Below are 15,980 nucleotides of genomic sequence, written 5' to 3' on the forward strand. Positions count from 1 at the left end.
TCCAGTACTAAACATGTGCTCCCACAAAGTGATGAGCAGTAACAGATTACAGTGCCAGAGCTGGGCAGCATAACCTCAGTATCATCTGTTGTGCTACAGCATTGTTATCTGGTTCTCTGACAGCCAGGTAGGCAAAAGTTTAAAGCTATCTCCCTAAAAAAAGAAGATACTTCTGCACTCCAAACTACAGCAAAGTTCCCTTTATGTGGCTATAAATTCAGTTTGAGTAATCTAAACTACATTATAACTTGCAGAGCATTGGCAAAGCATTTTTTCTGCTAGACAGGACAAAAACCTTGCACATCAGACCTGGCATAAGCACACAGATGAGGAGAAGGCAGAGGCAACACAGCTTTCTTCGCACTTTCCTAACACAATGATCCATGATCAGCCTTGAGTATGAAGCCATCTCCTGGCCTCAGCTAAAAAGCCATGCAACAGGAGTACTACTACTAAAAGAGCACCATGAAGCTGTCACAGACTTCTGCTGTTGACAGGTAATAGATGTTGGTGTGGCAGCAATGATGCACTCAAGGATCTTAAAGGCAAAAAGGAAAACATCTGTTTCTTCTAGCCTTGAAACAGTCAGGTCCCAAAACAGGCATGTTAAAATATATAGAGCAGTATACCTGCAAGGACAACTGACAACAGGCAGTGCATGCAATGCAGTCAGTCTTCCACCCGGGTGAAAAACTTGCACTGAGAAGAAATTGTATGCTGGAAAAAGCAAATATAGAAACAAGCATGTATTTTTCTTTCCCCATAGCAAATTTTTCCCACCAACCACAGTATCAGTGTGAAGTTGCTCTTCACTGGGACGCAGTAATGCAGAGCCTTGGTGCTCGGCACCAGCTCTCTCCAGTCAATCCATGTTGTGTATCATTACCCAAGTTGCTGTGCTTGGTAATAGCCACAGCATTCTGTCCTGACTCAAACTGAATGCAGAGCTCCTTATTCAACCTTCCTCTTGCAACTGCATCAAAACCGACATTCTCCCCTTCATAAAATAAGCTCTTCCACTGATAGTCTTGCTAACCATCCCAGGACTCAGATGAAGAGAGTGGAAGTCTGCCCTTTACCCAAACTGGTGTTACCACTGCTCCAGGAAGGTTTACTGGATCGCACCCAAAAACTGCAGATCTGACTCAAGCTGGGTGTTAGATGTATTTGTCTTGCTGTGAGATAAAGTATGACTGTAAGGACAAAAGGCTCCCCAGAGTTAAATGTCACTCTGCTCTGTCAGGACTACGAGCAGGAAGGCTAAGCACTGCCCTGCCACCCAAGGACACGGATGTTGTAAATGTCTTGCTGTGAGCTCCCTCCGCTGTGCAGAGCCTTCACCATGAAGATGGACTGGACCTGTTCTGCCCAACCCAGGCAGTGTGTACCTGATGGGTCTGCAGGAGAGCCTGGTTCCACAAGGACATCAGCCAGCACCACAGGGCTGAGAGCCTCCCGCCATCAGAGCCATGATAAAGCATGGAAAGAAGTGTGCCAAGCTCCTGGGCAAGGGCATGCAGCAGAAGTAGTTGCAGGAGCTCAATTTAAGGAGGGAAACAGGCAATTATACAAATGCTCTACAGCTCAAAAAAAGGCTGCCCCGCTGACTGCTAGACTATTGTAGCTGTTTTTGACCTCCCAAACCAGATGTTACAGCTTAAGGGACCACTCTGCTCAGCTCTGTTTTCCTCTGAACTGCAACAGAAAGTTCCCAGAAGACTTCTTTTTTTCTTTTTTGACCTAATCCCTGGAAGAGATCAGAGGTTCACCAGCTTCAGGAGGGACTGGGCTGTTCACACTGTAAATACCTTTCCTGTTTATTCCTTTTCCACAGAATGATTCTTTGTTTTGCCGAGTAACTGTTTAACCAAAGACTGCAAAATGCGGTACAGACAAGTAGCAAGCAAACTCACATTTGAGGGACAAGCAAACAGGGTGCCAGTACTCCCCATGGGAACAATCTAGATTCTTAGTACCATGATCCATTCTCTCCAATTCATATCAAGAGGAAAGGATATGGCAAGGGCTTTCAGTAATTCTACTGGCTTCAGGTCTGCTTTGGCTAACTTTGCAGTAAGCACAGGCATGGACTGCTGTATAAGTACTTCATCAGGTAGCTGCACTAAGCCAGGTAAAGCAGTGCATTCATGTCTCCACAATAAAAGGCCAGCCCATAATCAGTTTCTCTGGACTGGCTTAACCCAGTTCTGTTACACAGTGCTGTGAGGATCTGCATTTCCCAGTCTTTTCACATGAAGCATCAACTTCTTAATGTTTTCCTTAAGATCAAAATCCACAGACTGTCTACAGGTTCTCATGGTAAATAAATAAATATAAATATAAATAAATGTTATGATAAATTTTTGGTGGTTATCATTTTTGTTTTCCCCTCATTTTGTCTGCCTGCATGTGTGGGAACACACACATTTTTATTTATCTGCAGTCTTTCTGCAGATTGGTATTGGATGTGTTACAGACTATGGATAGATCATCCACATGATCGCAGTTTATAACACTACGTAGGCCATAAGATACAGACTCATAAGAATCAAAGTGACTTGCCTACTGCAACAGAAAAAAAAGCAGTCAGCAGAGTCGGGAAGACAGCAATGAATAATTCGGGTAACCTTTCCTGTCTAGGTATGGGAGATGTGACATGTTTCTCTGCAGGCCTAGAGGTTTTGGTTTGGGGTTGTTAATTTTTGTGCAGAGCACGTACAGAAAGGGCATGACAGTCAAGCACTAAAAGCTTGTCTGTCTTTCATAAATCAGCAGGATACAGTATCCAGTTGTTTACTTAGCATAATTTTACACAGACTAGACTGGACAAGTCATGAAACACTGGGCACAAGAGCTGAGAAATGCTGCTATTAAAAAAGGCATGCGGAAAACTTTCCCAAGGGATGCCAAGCGTGTGTGTGGGAAGAGGTAGGAGGAAGAAGCAGCAGCGTCAGGGGTTATAATGAACAGAAAAGAAGCGGTTGTGTTTTTCCCCCTAAATCGTTACTAAACCTTTCAAAGAGAAAAGCATCGCTGGAAGGGAAACACAGGAGTGACACTGGAAACCAACTGTGCACCTGCACAGAAAGCCTCCAAAAAAGTTAAGCAGAGTTGAGCCGCTTGTTTAGGGTGTAATGCAAGTTAACAGCTTAGATGCAGGCAGATTTGCCAAGTAAGCTTTGCTAAGGTTTTAAATGTTATTTATTTCACAAGAAAATGGATTCTTCTAACTACAGTGACTGCCAAATCTTGCAGTGTACTTGTGTTGCATCTGATAACATCGGTCACGGCTCAGCTGGTGTGCTACAGGGCTGCACACCAGTAAGCAGCAAGGAGCTCACGGGCAAGCGAGTGGAAGGGGTCAACATGGACTGTACACTGCCTTCTCCAAAACAATGCCCCAAAAGGAACAGAGACACTAAAAGGATTAAAGACTACAACAATCTCTCAAATGATGCCTCCCTCCATAACACGCATGCAGCCTGAGCTTCACCCTACATATATGTACATCTCAGAGAATGATTTCTGAAGCGTGTACACCCTGAGAGTTCATACTGTTCCCCTTTTACGGTCGTTGGGCTCATTCCAACAACAGAATAGCTTTCAATTGATGAGGACTTGTGGGGTTTTTATTTGTTCTATGCTCCAGTGAAATTTTTTTTCACCCTACATGCTCTCCAGCTTCGCCCTCAGAAAGTGAAAATGGGACCTACACATGCACCATTCTGTAGGAAAACTTACGGATCTTTAGATCTTACAGATCCTTTAGTGCCTCTGCTTTAGTGCTGCAGATGTAAAGATCTATAAAGATCCACACAATCTTCTAAGCCTTTTCTTAATTTGTTTAGAGAGGAGGAAAGTGGAAGAGACAGGAAAGTTTTATGCACATCAACACCCCCCTAACATTTCAGGCAGCAGTACTAACTAGTCATAATATATTCAAAGATCAAGCTGATATCTTCAGCCCACCTCCTCTTTTCTCATCCTTACCACCATTCTTTTCAAAATTAAAATCTGAAGAGAAAACCACAAGAAAAGCTGGGAAGGATGAACAGCATTTCCACAGCACCATGTATGTTACAGAGCTGTGATGTTTCTTCCAATGTCTCTAATCGGAGGTTATACCACCTTGTTTTCTTCATGCCAACCAAAACTTTTTCAGGAAAGCCGTCACTCCGATTTTGACATCCCTCCCATGCGGGTGATCAAAGCTGTACAGCCCAGAACTGATGTAACCTCGCTGATCCTGAGCAATGTGTGAATTGCAGAACTGGGGCTTTGAAAACTGAAAATCTGGGGTGTGCCCACAGAGCGTGCCAACACATTAAGCTTCCTAATTTGTCAAGTGTTTGGCAAAGCAGGTACTAGATCAGACGTATCCCAGAAGAAAGCCTTGGATCTGTTCTCAATGCAGGTGATACTAAACAATCTGATAACCCTCCATGGCACTGCCTGTAGTTAAGCAGAAAAGTGTAACACTGCCAGTGACACAGAGGCAAAAATCACAATCACCTAGAGGTTCTGTAGATGTTTAACAAAAAAAAAAAAAAAAACAAACCAAACACAACCCCCCCCCCCAAAAAAAAATCACATTTTCTGTTTTATGGAAGTTTCCACTGAGGCCTCTTTCCCCATGGACACCGACACAGTGTCATCACTGGCCTACAAGAGCAGTTCACCTAATTGTAGCTCCTGAAGCAGGTGGAGAAGGTATATTTGAGCCTGTGGTCCCTCCAGCATTTCTTTTGGGGCAGTGCTGATGGTGGCAGTCTGGTGGCACTGCCCTTTCTGTCCCACATGCTCTCTCTATACCATCCATAAGCCTCCATCTCCAGGATGCGAATGCGCTGTCTGCCAGCAAAAGGAGGCCTTCATGACACCATTCCCTGAGGAACTGATGACAAAACTTCATGACATGGACATCTCTGTCAGCAGCATCAATCTGAGCTACTGCCCCTTCTCCACCATGCCTGGTAACAGCTCTTTTCCAGTCTCACACCACCTTCTTCATAGCGACAGCACAACTGTTTTCAATGTCATGTGCTACACCAGACCAGCAAACCAATCCAGGTTATAAATAACCAGGGGAAAAAGAAGAGCGAGGGTATTTTTAACCTGGAACCACAGCTTGTTCACTGATCCAGGTCACCATCTGGTCCCGGGGCAGTTGTGCCGGCACAAGTGTTAGGAAATCGGCAAGGAACCAGCAAGAAAGAGTGGACAGGAATATCCTGTGGCCACATCTGCCACCAAGAAAATGGTACATGCAATGGTATCACTCATGCCTGGTGTTAGGAACAGTATCATCCGTGCCTGGTGTTAAAAACTGGAGATGACTTAACACGACTTGGAAGAATTTACACCACATTTTTAGCCTCTGCAGGCTCACTGCTTAGAAGCAAAAACACGTGAGCTCCACTGGTAGGAACGACAACACTTTCAAGCTGCATGGGGCCAACATCTCCAAACTCCTCCCTCTGATTGCCCCTTAGCCCCTGAAAAAGCATGAGCTTCTGAGATGAAAGTCAGACAATGCCAATATACAACTGGCTTTTCAGAAACAGCCAAAAATAAAGAGTTTCAAAACATAAGCATCTCCCACAACATGAGCTCAGCCATACTACAGACAGCATTTTTCAATTTTTTCCTTTTGCTGTGCAACCTCTCCATTACAACTGTTTTTGATTAAGACAAGCTATTAAAAACAGAGGGAGTGTACAGTACAGCCAATCTTATGGAAGACGCCTTTGCTGTGCACTGTCCAGAAAGCTGCCCTGTGTAAAACCACTGCACAAATGGAAACGTTTGCTCTGCAAAGAACATTCACTGTGTGTCAACACACCTTCATTCTTCTCTGGTTTGCCTGCTTGTTAACTGCAGCAAAAGAGCACTGCCTCCTCATGAAGGCAGCCTTTGAAAATCTCCAGCTGAAAACTGATTTTTATCAGGCCATCTTACAAAGCAAGAATGTCTAGCTCTTGGCAGACACAACAGCTTAAGTTAGAGAAGGGCAGTCACACTGCCCATCGATCACAAGCAGATTCAGAGATACAGCTGAAGTCCCACCAGTTGACCTAAGCTTACCTTCTTGTTTTCCTGCCTGTTTACCCAGTACTCCCCAGTCACTCACCTAAGAGCTTGTGTCCTTTTGGAGCCCCTTTTACTTGATGGCACCTATACACACACCAAACTATAACACATTTTGCAGCAACACCCTTTAGGAGTTTTGCTTAATATAGTGACTTTGCCAAAGCCCTCCTGCCTTCTACAATACACATGCATTAACACAATTTTTCCACTAATACCTATAAAAGATTGAAGAGTTCAGAAAAATAAGATGCTTGGTTTCAAGAGGCACAGCCTCTCTTCAGAAGAGTGGTATCAGTCAAGTGTTGCAGATATCACACAGGAGGATACCATTTGATTTTAAATCTGAAGCTGTTGTTAATTTGGGGATGTAACTCTAGAAAATACGAATGGAATCAACAGGAAAAAACCCATGCTTTTCCTGATCTGTTTTGAAGACATAATTTAAACTGATTGCTTCTTGAACAGCATAAACTGCAAGACATCTAAGGATTCAAGTACAGGCATATATTTTTTATTTCTTTGGCTGGGTTAATTTCCCATCTTTCCCATCTAAAGCTCCACAGTAAATCCTCCAGGTCAGTTACAACTACTACTTTATACTGCTGAATTCTGCCAGCAATCTGCTCATCATTCCTGCAGATGTTTCTGCTTTCAGACTTCTTGGAACTTTGTTGGACCCACTCCTTTGAATAAATATATACCCTTTGTAGGCTGCAAATGTAGCAGTGAAACTACCAACTTCTACGTCAAGCAGCCTCCTCACCCCTTTTGGTACAAACAAGATGCTACATTTAAGAGAAAAAGGTAGGAAGAGGGGAATCTGACTTATTTCCTCTCTTCTGAGAAGTGTCTGAAAAGGGAGTGCAATGACTGCTCATATGTCCTGGGACCAGCCAAAGCAATCTGTGAAGAAGACCAGAGGGCCTGAAACAGAAATCTCATAAAGGGCAGATGGGCTGGAGAGGTCAGGTCCTGCAAACAAAAAGCAAAGGTCCACATACAAGGACTATGCCCTTCAAAATAAATACGAGGTAAGCCATATGCCATCTCTTATTATTAAATTTTACCCATATTGTTAATAAAGTAGATTGTTCTTCTGCTCACCTCTGTAACGTCCATGACTTTGATGGCTGCCAGCTGACCTGTCTTGACATGTCGACCCTGAAGAAGAGAGAGAAAAGTCAGTGCCAGCATCTCACCCATCCCTCCAGCATACACAGAGCAAAACATTCAGACAACAGGTCCAGACACTGGGTTTTCCCCAGCTGCACTGGACCCTTCTGATATTTCATATGTAAAACAACGCTCTGGAAGGATTAAAAAAAGGTTTTTTAAAGTGTTCTTATACAAATCTTAGAACCCATTTCTTTTTTCTCCACATTAAAAGGATGTTTACCAAGATTAAGTGCATAAAGATTACATTCACAGCTTCCCTTCTGTTTACTTTAGCAAAGCTCATAGTCGGTAATGATAGTTTATTAACATGCTAGAATAGTAAAACTCGCCATATTGTGTCTTTTATTTCCAAGCACCAGCACCTAGTACTTGGGTGACATATTACTAGCTAAATGCAAGCATGCTTAGGGGGTTGCAAAAAGGACATTTCTCTTTGTTTTGGTCTTCACCAGTGAAAGAAAGTGAGTTTTCTTCAAGTGATGCATCAGACCTGCAATAGCTCTCTTCGCCTGTCTCACAATAGCTAGACAAGAACAAGACGTTGTCTCCCTTCAGCTACGCCACCATAAGGGTATGGTTTCTCAGTACAGCTGGAGCTGAATTAATAGATCCCAGCTCCTGCAGCGGGGAGCTCCAACCCTTCCTTCCCCTGCCTCCCTCCAGCCTCCTGTCACATATTTCTCCTGGGAGCACTGAGCTCCTTCTGGCACTCATCAGATCATATGATAAGCTGATTGAGATCACTGAAATGGCAGAAAGTTAACACAGAAAAAGCAAACTGCAGGGTGGGGCGGGGGACTGCAGATCAGGAAATTAAACTGGTTTGTGCTCTGCAGTCAGAGCAGAGCCAGAGCTGGCAGGAGGCGGACTGCATGGCTGGGAGGCAGGCAGCACCACCGGCCCCTCCAGCTCCAGCCATGGCTGGGCTCTAACTGGCCTCAGCTGACTCTGACAAAACCCTTTCTTTCTCCAGTATATTTTTACACAAGGTGGGGCCGTATCAATTAGCTGTGCTGTATTTTTATTCCAAACACGCACTCAGAAATGGCCCTAGGATTGGTGTTATCCTGCTCTCTACATGACACCCAGCAGGCTGCCCTGAGACTTCCAAACAGCCTGGGCTCGCAACGCCTTTTGCAAGCATCGTCCTCAAAGGCTCCTGTCTGAATCAGTCATGCTTGCCAGGAAGAGGTGTGCCCACTACACTTCTTCACTTTTATCACAAATAATGATAAAAGCCACAACAAAACACTGCATTAAAGTCACAGTTCCTTTACCTTTCTTCTCACCAATTTTTAGGTTTCCTAGGCAGAAACTTATACATAGCATCCAGTATAACTGATGGACATCAACAGGATATTTTTTTCTTGGACTAAATACTTTATCACTTTACAGCTTCTTTCAAGACTGACACCCCAGAACTGAAGCACCCCAAACCACCAGCCTCTCTGGAGACATCCTGACCACTTCACACCTTATGATACCCCTTCCACGAAGCCAATAGCCAGGCATACTGCTGGTGCCGTAGAAAGGATGGAATACTGCAGAATTCACAGCCTCCGCTTTCTTTCACAACTCTCATTGCGCTTCTCTCTCCCCTTATTAACCAATCCCCATGCTTTCTATAAATAAATCACTGTACTCAGGCTTCTGCTGGCTCTGTAAACTCCCTTTATTGCATGCATTTCTTTTTACAGCTTGGTCTCAAGCTGGTTTCGATTCTGAAACAAAGTTAGGGTCGGAAGGTGTGCAGTAGCCAAGACTGACCTCACCTTGACCTTACTACTTCTTGCCTTTCAGCAAGCCCAGGAGAGATGCAACTCCAATTTCCAACCCTGGACCTCTGCCTAATGACAAAAGCCTGTGGTCTTCTCCTCAGGATTTAACATCCCACCAAGGGAAGAGGGAGAAATGTTTCACATGGAGGTGGAAGAACGCCTTCTCTCAGCACTGCCCACAGCCCCGTGGAAGGAATTAAAAGGCCCAAGGACATGGGGAAGCACAGTCTGAGGTACAAGAGGAATATGCTAAAGATAAGAGAGGAACAAGGACATCTCAGAGGAAAAAAGCTCACAACACTAATGAGGAAGAAGAAACATTTAAAAATACAGTGAAATATGGTTCACTATTAATTCTGCAGCAAAGCAGGGGTGCCAAAACGGTGCTAGAACATACGCTAAGCAGAGAAAGTGACACAGAGAACGATGCAGCAAGACATCCACAGGATGCCACATATCTTATGGAAAGTTTGCTCTATTTGTCTTTTTAAATCTATGAACTACTGGTGGGCTTGTTATTTCCAGAGAGAAGCCTCAAGCTTCCCAGAGCTCAGCTTCACAGCTATTCTCAAGATGATGTTCCTCCCTGTGAGACTGGCCCACTCAGGATGACTAACATGCACCAGCCCAACCATCTTTCCCTTGCAGCTTTATGAGATCCTGCTGGTGCCTCCACCAGACCCTATGAAAACCTGGGCTACAACAGCTACAGCACAGCGCAGTCATTGCTCATGTTTCACTTTGCTGTTTCTGCAGCAGGGATGGGAAAAGCTTCTCCATAACCCTCCTAAGGGACTGGAAAGCAAGGGAACTGCAGACTGTGGGAAGTGTGGGCTGCTCAGTATCCCAGGCCAAATTTAAACCCCGGTCATTTCAGAATATTGTTTAAAATTACTCCAAATACCCTTTTCATAATGTATGGAGCATTCATACTCTAAGCATCTACAACACATATGTGGGGGGTTGTACGATATTCATTTATATAAGAGAAGTAAGAGGACATTTTGAAGCCACATTCTTTTCATTAAGAACATTTTTAGAAGGAGGGAGAAAGCAAACAGCACAAGCACAACATATAAGCATGAGCAGAGATTTTGTTTGTTTATCTGCTTAACAGCTCAAGAACAGACTTGTCAAACTATTAGCATGCTGCTGTAATTTTGCTTGCAACATAAAATGGCTAAGCATTCCCATTTCGGAAACTGATCTTCAGATTTTCATAGCCAGCTTTTGCCTTGGAAAAATCTGTCTGCATTAAAAACAATAACAAAATCACAAAGTGGTAGAATGCGACAAAGGAGCTACAGGAGGTGTAGATAGGAGAAACCCTCTGAACTCAGCCTCCTGGGACAAAAATTTATTCAAGTCCAACTCCCAGGACACTTCATAAATGCGGTAACCATTAAGGCCCCATCCAGACACCATCTCAGCAACACCACTGGCCAACACTCCAGCAGGACAGCATTTTTCCTGCAGAATGAAGCCTCTGCTTTAGCACTGTCTGGAGTTGCGGCCCCTTGGGGTGTCCTAGGCTCACCCATCCCCAGGGCACAGCAGAGATTCTTGCAGCTGTGTTTCTGGCAATTACCACTGGAGTATCTGAACAATGTCACCACCAGATTGCAAAACACGACTCATGCTAACTGAAAACAGCAGCTTCTTAAAATACTGCTAGATACCAAATATCAGAGGCTGGGGATATCACCGGGTAAGCGTCCCCTGGCCAGAAAGTTAAACATGAGTATGAAATATTCACTGAAGTTGATAGCAACCTAAATGCATCTTGTTAAGCATAAGGTGACTGTCTCCAGAGCCAATGGACTGAGGAGGCTGAATAGTAACAGCAACAGCAACAAGTAGTAAAGGTTATGTCATCCAGAGAGCGAGAGTCTGCCCTTTACCAAGTCTCAGGGTAGAGGCCACAACAAACCACTGCTACTGTCACCTAAGCCTGGCTCCTACCACCATGAAAAACAGCCCACCAACACATTCCCTTCATTTAGACCATGTTAAGGTTATTATCAATCAAGATTTCCAAACTACTTGTAGCTTCTTTTGTATCCTCCCTGCCTTTCTTTCCCTCTTTCCATTAATCTATTCATATTAAAGCACTTGATAATCCTCCTAGGGAAGCAACATAAGAATATTTTTAAGACGGCTACTGCAACATTCTATTTTTAAATGGTCTGTTGGGATGAGCATGTCAACATAGTTGAGCCTGCTGACCCCAAATCTTGTCCTGTTTCTTCTCATGAGGATGATAGAAAGTTCACGTACATATGGAGCAGTTTAAAATACAGCTATTCTCATCAACACAGCAACACTGCAGCATTTAACTGGATCTTAAACTGAATGCACTACTTAAGCATATTCCCAGTCATGTCTGATAGCAATATGCTGTTTATTTCTCATCTCAGTGGGCTTTAAGCATGTTGAAAAGCAGAGGGACAAGGGGAATCCTTGGTAGACTGCCAAGATCTGCAGAACATTATAGATTTCAAACCCACTCACACTCTTCAAGTCAGTTAATACACCTACTTCATGCCTCTTTCTTTCTCTGCACATGTTATTACTGTAAAATTTTTGCTTTGGAAAGGTTCAAAGGCAAGCAGTGTTATGTGCTGTTTTTCACAGTGGTTTTTTTCCCCCCCCCTAAGATGCCTTAATGTTATCAAAGAACTATGCAAATGAAGTGCAAAAGAAATCCTATCAGCTCATTTACCTCCTACCCCACTGATTACCCAAGATATGTATTCCACAGTAATGTAGTTCTCCTACCAGCACAGTTTCTGTCCTGTGTAGTAATGTGCCTTTTGGGGGACTGTTCCTGGAAGCTTGCTCTCCAGCTAAATGCCATGGAAGCAGAACATGGGGCAACATCACACATTAAGGGAGGAAGGCAGTCTGTATGACTCATGGACTTGCAAGCTTGGATTATCCTGTGCACTGTACACAATTAAGTCTTTGGAAAAATTCTCCAGCCTCCCAAAATCCTATGCTGACAGTTGTGGAAAGAAAAGCAACTAAGTTGAAAAAATAATCTACAAAGTCATATTTCAGTTTCTACAACATACAAAGAAGCAGCAGGCTACATTTAAACATGCTATGACGTGAAAACTCACCGTGGTACCACCACTTAGTAGTGCAGTACAATACCCCATGCCAAAATTAACTTCTCAGTTTCCATCTTATTTAGTTGACTCTAAACTCCTACCAGCCTAAGGCAATAGGCCATGGAGCAATACTCTGCTATTAAGTTGCACACACCAGTGCAATAAATGATACCTTATTATTCCAATGCATGTTTACCACCAGCTCTTTTTGTCACTCACCAACACAAAAAGCTGCAGACCAACAACTTTGCATTGTGAATACTTGGACTCTACAAGACATTTCTTCCAACTCCCCAGAAAGACTAGGCCTACCCTATGTAAAACAGCGGGAGTAGTGCTTGTGAAGGAAACAGAACATGCCTTTTTGACAGGCAAAAAGACAGAATGGCACAAAATGAGAACAACCTCCCCAGTTAAAAACAAATAACAAAATATAAAAAGCATATTTTATACATTTTCACCTAGTTGCATTTGTAGCCAAAATAATGCTGTTCCCACTGATACAGTGTTCTGTAAGCTAAATCATAGGCTCCAGTGATGGAGATAGATCTGTAAAAAGAGGGATAATGTTTATCTGGCATGGAAGCTCCTTCTAGAACAAAAATCAGCAAAAAAACTCAGAACAAAAGCCTAGCAAATCACCACAGAAACACATGAGAAGAAAAAAAGGTCAACATTAATGTTCTTTCTTCCTGTTAGATGATTTCTAAACCCAAACCAACCAGAAGCTATTAAAGACTCCCACTGTTTAAGACAAAGGACAGGATTCTGCATTTTCCCTCTGTCTAACTCTTGACATCAAATGCCTGGAAAGCAGAACAGAAAACAACATACTCTCTTATCCTGCTCTAGATATCCACAAGCTCACTAGCTGTGTATTGAAGAAATAATTATGACAATTTATTCATGCATAGTACTCCATTCTATAAAGTATGAAAGACAGTTATTATCAGTCCTGCACTTGCAGAGATGGAGTGAAAAGATGTTACCCACTAGTAAGGATAAAAAGTTCCATGCACTGATTTTTTTACTTCAATTGCTAGTTTTGTGGTAGCCTTCCCACTCCGAAAGATGCTGATATACATTATCAGAGGCATTTCCTTCTCTCAAACAGCTCATTGCCTAAATAGGAAAAAGGAAGAGAAGGGGGAAAAAAAAGGATGGTGGGGAAAACCATGGCAGAAAGCCACAATCTAACTTTCCCAGGATCGCAATAGGTCAACGGCAAAACTCAAGAGTGAGGAGGCATCTCTGCCAACTCCCAACACCCTGACCAGCAGTCCACCTCACCCCAAGGATTAGCAGGAGATGCTTTTGCCTAATGGGAGAGGATAGGAAGGGAACTGCAATGGCACACAGTTCTGCCCCTCCATCAGATACCCTAGTCATCATCTGGCTGCTGCATCAAGCTTTGTTGCTCTGCAAGCAACCACCAAGAGCTTCCTGCCCCAGACTCAATGTTGCTTCTACACTCAACCTAACCGGCTTGAGACCCCAGCCTGGAAAACATCCTCTTCATGACCCATCCTTTCAGCCACCACCAGGGTATGCCCACATTTAGTGATTTTTACTACACACATAGTCACTCATTTTCTTTTATAAGAGTCCTGACCCTGAGTCCTCTCCAAGAAGGGAAGGGCCTCCAACATTATTCTTGTTTTTTTCTGCTTTTAAACATACATAGGAAATATAGCTAGGACACTACGGAAAGACATAAAAAAAACTCAAACTAAAAGAAAAATAAAAGAATAAAACCAGAGCAGAGGCACAGCTCCCATGTGGACACAGTTGGATCAGACTACAATTGGCTTCCTCTGTACACAACAGCTAAAATCTGCTGTGTCCAGCTCTCATTCAAATCAGTTCTTCACTCTACCATAATGGCTTTACCAGTCACTAAATCCACCCCTCCTGACACTGATTTGTCTCTTCGGACCTCCTGCAGTGGTCTCTTATGCAGAATCATTTCTTTCTGGCAGCTATAAATAAAAACAAGCCCGATGGAGAACATGAAGAGGAGAATTTAGACCAAAATGATTAAACATATACTTGCGGATAGAAGATGACATGGGCTACAGATACAGATGACTTTTCACTGCACACCTCAGAAGCCGTCTTCATCACCAAACACCCTCTGTTGGATCTTGGGCACCGACTGAAGGAGAGGCAGGTCTGGTTTAGTGGCACAGCCATACCAAGTCCTGGTTGCAAGGGCCACCAAAGGTCTCCAGACCAAGCAAGCCACCACCACAACCACATAGTGCCACTTCAGATGCTTCCACCTCAGACCAAGTGTAGTCTCAACTGACCTGCCATGGATGATAAGGGCTTTGAAACAACACAGGTGCCTTAGCTGGGAGAGACAGCGGATAAAGAGCAGAGTCTCCCGATCGCTTTGCCAGTGTGACATTGAAATAAACCTGGATCAAAGAAGCTCAGTGCTGCTTCTGTTTGTTTGCTTTTTAAATGAATTCATACTGACATTTAACTCATCACTCCTGGATGTGCAAATCTGAGCTCTCCAACCAAAAGGAGCAATTTACACCTTGTGACCAAGGCCCTTTGCAAACCCAGGCAAGCCTGGACCCATTTCACTCAGGTCACCGCCAAGAAGCTGCTGAAAAACCACCTCAGTGCTTTCTGAAAGAGAAGGAGAGTTTTCCCTGGCGAATTTAAGTATTTAAGCATTGTGTATATAGAAGTGCCACAAAAGACATACTTCTCTTTGTGGAAAATAAAATCAATACCATAGTTAGGCCCTGCCTCTCTATGCACAAATGCTGTTGTAAGCAGCTTGCACTCTCCCGGAAGACACTGTCAAGAGGTTACACACCATGAGAGAAGGAAAATCAAGCTCACACACACCCTACCAGTCTTGTCGCATTCAATATACTGCCAAAAAGCATGGCTCTGAAAGACAGGCAATATCCACCCCAAGGCAGCAAGGAAACAGTACCCATCACCAGGTGGCATCCAGCACACATGGACAGCATGCATTCACCTACACTGCTTCAGGGACCTGGCTGCCCTAGGCACCATCCCAAAATGTCCACCAGCCTCCCAGAGGGGACCAAGGGTATTAAATACAAATCAACAATTTCTTTAAAGTACACTAAACCAACAGGGGAACTAACCTTATTGTAAATGCAAAAGACCTGGTGGGAGGGGAAGGGGAATGGGAGAACAATTGGCTCCACTGCTTTTATTTCCCTTTTTAATATGTTTTGGGGTTTGCTGTTGTTGATTCAACCCACTGGACAAGGAAGAGCCCAATACACACACTACTGCATTTAGCTGACCCACCGAGAGTCTCGCCTTTTGTCTAGCTGCACCACAAGACACTAACAAACCTGCTGTGTGGGAAGTACCTGAAGCTATCATTAGAACGCTTCATATTAATGAGGGGCAAAGGGAAGGAGAGCTATTTTCATTTGTACACCATTCCACAAGAACAATACAGCCAAGCTGAGCAGGGAAGCCAGGCTGTGCAATGAGTTTTATTTCAACATGGTTAAAATCAAAGATTTCACATCCACAACCTTTAAAAAATTACAGAACATTGGTAGTAAAGTTAAGGAAGTGTTAAAAACACATTTTATATATGTGTGTATATATAAAAATATATAAATTCCAGTCCAACTGTCAGTACTCCTCCAGTGCTACAACACGCAACAAAGAAGGGCTGGAACTGTGTGGTTTATGGCTTTCTGCTTTTCCTGCTGAGGGCAGACACCGACTGACAACTTCTTTCCTTACAAACATGAGCAGTGCCGCTTCCAGCTAGTCACATCTTCTCACCATTACGGACTAGGGAGTTATAATT

General features: G+C 43.5%; 1 protein-coding gene across 10 annotated transcripts in view; it reads right to left on the minus strand.

Moving 5' to 3' along the window:
• The window catches only part of MAP4K4 (mitogen-activated protein kinase kinase kinase kinase 4), a 165,277-nt gene that overhangs the window by 82,963 nt on the left and 66,334 nt on the right, over window positions 1–15,980 (minus strand). For all 10 annotated transcript variants that reach the window (XM_034059981.1, XM_034059984.1, XM_034059980.1 and 7 more), the window contains exon 3: window positions 7,195–7,251. In XM_034059981.1, the coding sequence (XP_033915872.1) occupies window positions 7,195–7,251 (57 nt within the window). The remainder of the gene's footprint in view (window positions 1–7,194; window positions 7,252–15,980) is intronic.

This window comes from Melopsittacus undulatus, chromosome 2 (genome assembly GCF_012275295.1).
Source record: "Melopsittacus undulatus isolate bMelUnd1 chromosome 2, bMelUnd1.mat.Z, whole genome shotgun sequence".
NCBI lineage: Eukaryota > Metazoa > Chordata > Aves > Psittaciformes > Psittaculidae > Melopsittacus > Melopsittacus undulatus.